Source organism: Vigna angularis, chromosome 10 (assembly GCF_016808095.1).
Source record: "Vigna angularis cultivar LongXiaoDou No.4 chromosome 10, ASM1680809v1, whole genome shotgun sequence".
Lineage (NCBI taxonomy): Eukaryota > Viridiplantae > Streptophyta > Magnoliopsida > Fabales > Fabaceae > Vigna > Vigna angularis.
The window spans coordinates 19,521,587-19,526,917 of record NC_068979.1 but is presented as its reverse complement, the minus strand read 5'-3'; the positions used below and the strand labels follow the sequence as shown (position 1 = coordinate 19,526,917).

At 33.2% G+C, this 5,331-nt stretch overlaps 1 protein-coding gene across 2 annotated transcripts; it reads right to left on the bottom strand.

The window, feature by feature from the left end:
• Positions 1 to 614: 614 nt before the first annotated feature.
• Positions 615 to 5,112, bottom strand: LOC108336020 (ATP-citrate synthase alpha chain protein 1). Of its 2 annotated transcripts, none has more exons than XM_017572300.2 (13): positions 4,967 to 5,112; positions 4,358 to 4,466; positions 3,685 to 3,861; positions 3,421 to 3,582; positions 3,229 to 3,309; positions 3,037 to 3,088; positions 2,781 to 2,895; positions 2,559 to 2,640; positions 1,722 to 1,817; positions 1,529 to 1,630; positions 1,220 to 1,336; positions 1,013 to 1,129; positions 615 to 895 (listed from the first exon to the last, which is right to left on the bottom strand). In XM_017572300.2, the coding sequence occupies exons 2-13, from the start codon at positions 4,454 to 4,456 to the stop codon at positions 824 to 826; spliced, it is 1,272 nt and encodes a 423-aa protein (XP_017427789.1). In that variant the 5' UTR covers positions 4,457 to 4,466; positions 4,967 to 5,112; the 3' UTR covers positions 615 to 823. The 2 variants fall into 2 exon arrangements, with proteins under 2 accessions (XP_017427789.1, XP_017427788.1); XM_017572299.2 differs by having other exon boundaries at positions 4,719 to 4,988.
• Positions 5,113 to 5,331: the final 219 nt, after the last annotated feature.

Sequence of the window (5,331 nt, the reverse complement as noted above, 5' to 3'; positions counted from 1 at the left end):
CAACTAATATCTAACTACTTCATTAAATTTGACCATACTCTAACCATTAATTGTCTTCCACGATTTAAGTCTCCATATTTCCATGTTATTTGGAATATTGGATTATGAGAAGACCAAGATTGGTTGGAAGTTGGAACAAGAACAGGTTGTGGTTGGGTACTCACTGGAGTAGATGAATCATGTTCCTGGTATGATGGAACTATTATGACATCATCTCAAACCCTGATTTTTTTTTTTAATTTAAGATCTCTTTGGATACCTCCATAAGAAATTTTAGTAACCATTTCATGATTTTTCAAAATTTATGCTTTTTAACTCTGCACAATGTTCTATTTTTTCTTTCTTAGAAAGATTTATGGAATGTTTGTTGGGGGTTGAAATATGTTTATGTTGGACATATTAATGAATCTCTCCTTTCAAGTTACCTGAAACTTAATTTGTTCAATTGAAATCTCACAATATACAAAAGGTAATATATAACTTATATCTCTTACCCCTCACCTTCTGACGTTAAAGATATAGGTTAGGTTGTAGAATATGCAAAATAGTTTAATAAGACCAATTGTAATCAAACAATGGAGAGTGTGTAATAAAGTATATATAGACTATATATGTTAAACAAAAAACACTATTTATTAGATGTCGTGCCATCAATTCTACAAAAATAATGACAACATTCATGGCCACTTTTGATGGCGGGTTTAAGTTCATAAACACAGGCTCTAATTAAATTTCCGAATTTCAGGAATAGAAATGGAAATTAAAAATCAAGTTCACTTCAGACTTGCCATGAAAAACACCATAGATGAAGGTGCTGTAGACCTTAAGCAGAAGCAGTAATGAATTGTATTGCCTCTTTGCATATACCAGTCATTGTGGCTTCTGGTCCATAAACCTGTGGGGAAGATAGATAACCAAAAACCTTAAGACTGTTTCCTCAAGGCAAGTTTTCCTAACAGCATAAATTGGTTGTTCAATACTATGTCAATAATAAAGGCATGGATTATGTTACCTCAATGGGGATGCCAATCTCCTCTCCAAGTGCACGCATTAAAGTTAGACCCTTCTGGTAGTTGGGCCCTCCTCTCCTCACATAGATGTTCATCCTTGCTGCTTTCAATTTTGACTCCTGAATAGCAAAATAACTCACATTGAATAACCCTGCTACAAGAAGATTCTCATCATATTTCTGAACCAAGCTCCATGATCAAAGGCTTACCTTCTCTCTCAGAGCCCGAATTATACCGCTAAATGTAGCAGCAACATCAGTAAAGTTGGCTATGCCTCCTCCTATCACAAGAGCTCTCTTTTGGCCATCAGGGTTTGCAGTTGCACACTGGAAAGAAAGAAAGTAGATTATAATACATACAAGATACCTGTGGTATCAGGTTCAATGTTACTATGAAAATCATAGGCTAATATATAATTAGACACTTCAAACAAGAATTGTCTTATCTTATAAGAACGAATATTGAATCGTTAAATCAATATTTAGGCCAATGATAAAGCAGGGATATAAGTTGATTACATCAATTACAACTCTGGCATACTGTAAGACTTCATCTTCTTTGGGTGCACCACTGTATTCAGCATAGTTTCCAAGCTCAGATGCAAAACCAAGATCTCCAACCTGTGTTAATATTGTATGAAATAAGATGCCACTTAATGCTACAAAATATGGATATTTTCCATGAATTTAGTTTTAATATAGAGAAACACACTGTATCAGCGTAGATGACACTGGCACCTCCCCCAGCTACCATTGTCCAAATTCGGCCCTTTGGGTTCAACACAGTGAATTTTAAAGATGCACTTGTCTGCAATAGTAAATGAGCAAGCAAATTAACAATCATAATAAAAACTATAACCAATAGTATTATTGCATTTATCAATACATTATTGATGACTGCTGTTAGAGAAGTATGAGTATTAAGACCAGGTGATACTGAGAACTATAAATGTTTTGGTTTGGGTAAATAGCTTAATTAAGCTCTATTTGATTACTTTTTATTAACTTGACCGCAAAACTTGATGAAGTTGTGAAGAGCTTATTTTGATATACTACACCAAGAGACTTATTTAAATAAGCCAAAATGAGCTTATATGAGTCATAAGTTATTTTCATAAGTGCAAATATGCTGCACCTACGAGTTCTTTCAATCACCCCAAGACCTTAGTCATTTTTACTTCCCTGTATCCTCTGGCCAGATTTCAGAATGTTGAAATTGTAATAGTTTTAACAAAGGAAAAATTAGTATGTATTGTGTGTACACACAAACAACAAATCTTACGGACAGAGTTTTAACTGAATGGAACAATTTTGTAAAATCAGTTCAAACATTTGTGCATCTATTCATTGAATCCATGAATAAAGATTCAATCATAAACAGGCCTTTTCATCTTACATGTTCATTACCCAGCTACAGAATTAGTAAGAAGGAAAAGAAAAACGCATGTACAATGTACACAGAGAGCCGCGCAAAAATGCAGACACACATCTTATGTACATGGTTTTAACTTGATTTAAAGATTGTACATGTGGGCTAACATTTGTGTACCTTTTCATCTAATCCATGAATGAAAGACTCGGTGGCAGTCATAACCCTTCCAAATGGCAGTGGAAATTCAATGTCTCCCCATCTACATATTCAATCACGTATGTTAACTTAAGAATATTAACAGCAAAACATACATCAATTTTTCATTAGGAAATAGGAATATAGTATTCTATGCTGGAAAATAACACTTGGCAATTATTAGAGGGTAAGAAAAGAACCCACTTCTTGAAGTTCTTGAAAGCAGCAGTGTCATCTAGCTCGCCCCTCATATCCAAAGGATAAGGCTTTCCATTAACCAATGTGAAAGGATTCATCTCTAAGAAAGTGAAATCCAGATCTAACACAAATGATAAGCAAATAAATAAATAAATACATGAAATAAAGGGAAATGGTACAATTTCAATGAAATTTTTAATAAAGATTACAGAATCCCAAACCAATAGTGTTTTGATAACTTGGTAGATATATTTTTGTATACCTTGAAACAGAATGAAAACCACTCTAAGAAATTCCTCAATTTCTCCCTTGATCTGTACAAAAAGTACAGGATTTAATTACATCGTCAGATTGGTTTACATCAAAAATCAAACTAAGATGCATAAAACAAGCATGTTAAAGACTCCAAAGTTAATCTGTTCATAAAACAAATTAGCAATTTAATTGAATTTACCTCCAAGGGAAGGGTTGCAACAAGTGGGGCAACAATTTCAGATGTAATAGACACTCCAGTTGGAATGAATACAGTCTTAACCTGAAATATGAATAAGCCACTCAGTAACTTAATTAAGGGAAAAATTTACAGCACAAAATATAGAATATTTAACATGAAATATGAAAAATATGCATGGTAGCATTGCAGTACCTTATCCCAGTTATCTTCAATTTCAATTCCTCCACATTCAGAAAAGCTTATGCTGTTGCCGAGTCTCTCAGAGACTATGTTAAGGTAAAACTCTTCGTCATGTGGGACAAAAGGTTCAACAATGAAAGTTGTTATGGGTCCTATGCATCCACCCATCTCAACCTATATATAGAGAAAACATGAATAAATAAATCAAGGGTTGAAAGGGAAACTCTCAGAACAATGGAAAAATAAAGTGGGAAAATCCCAAGAGTAGTAAAGCACCTCCTTTCCAAGACGCTCTTTCACAAATGAGACGACTTGTGCAAAATCCAAATTCAAAGCAACCAAACCGCTTTTGCCACGCTTTCCAAATAACATGTCAGGTTTCACAACCAATTTAGAAGATGAAAGCCAAGGTTCCTTCTCTTGTAACTCAGTGAAATCAGTTGATGCATTTATCTTGAGACAAAAAGAAACCAATTCATCAATCATTACTCAAGTTTGATATGCACCATCTACATGAGCCACATGCACAATGGTAAAAGATTATGAATTTAACCCGAATGTACTAACATTAAAATGATTTTTTCCCTGTTCTCCAAGTGACAAATCTATTGACATTTATAATAACTACTAAAGTCACACTTGAGATGATTTTAATTGTTTGACAATATAAATGAAGTTATTTTACATGGACAGTACATGGAAATTAAAGTCAGGAATTATTGATTTATAAAAACTGGAAATTTTTTTCATATGCATCCTCATTATAAAGTATATAAGCGCTTAATAATCACTAATACAGTGAAGGTTTTTTGCATGTTGATTGTTTGAATAAACTAGAGCAACATAACTTAAATGATATTATTCAATTAGAATTGAATTTATTATAGTTGATAGATCATAGATGAATGTTTATAATTCATTGTAATTTACTCATGATAAGATTACTCACTTGTGCAGACTTGATTGGCAACTCCTTGCCAGAGAGTCTCTTAAAGTGCTCCTTCAACAACCTCTTGGAGTCGTACTCTCTGATCTTCTTGCGCGCCATTTTTCTTACTCTATTTCATCAACAAAACAACCCAATCGTCAATGATTGATCATAAGTGAAAACAGATCTGAAGAACCACAACCACAAATTCAAACACCAAATCCCATCAGAAAAAAATAAGAAAGAACCCATCTCAAATTCGCTTCAGGGGGCACAAAATTCATATCAAAATCGAAGCTTGAAGGCTCGGAACATTGTACGGGAACTTGAACATGCAGAAACATGAAAGAAGTGATGAGGGAGAAGAAATGGTGGGAATTACCGTTAGATGAGGAAAAGGGTGTGATGGTTGGTTAGATCTAACAAAGGAGTGAACGAATGGAGAGAGCTTCTGATGGGTGTGTGTGTGTGTATATATATATATATATATATATATATATAGTGCAAGATTTGATTAATCTAAAAAGAAGAAAAGGGTGAAAAGAGAATGATAGGGTGGTTGGGTTGGTGAAGTGTGAGAATGAAGATGAATTAGGCAAGAACAAGGCACACACATGAAGGGTTACCCACCTACTACTCCTTCCTTTGGACCAAAGTCTTAGCTTCAGCTTTCATTCAACCACTTGGTTACATAAATTTTCTCAAATCCAATGTATGTATATGGAACTTTTGTTAGCCACAATTTTTAACAAAAATGGCATGTAAGAATATAAAGATAAGAATATGATTGAAAATAAAAATGGAAGAAAGAAAATATATGTATAAATAAAAAAAAAATATTTTTAAGAATGATACTTTTATAGTTTTTTAGAAAGGTGTTTTCTTACTTATGGTATTTCTAATTAGTTAATAAAACATTTATTTTCACAAGAAAAACAAATCTTTCTATTATTGATTATTAAAGTGAAATTTATTTATTTCGATAAAATCTTTGT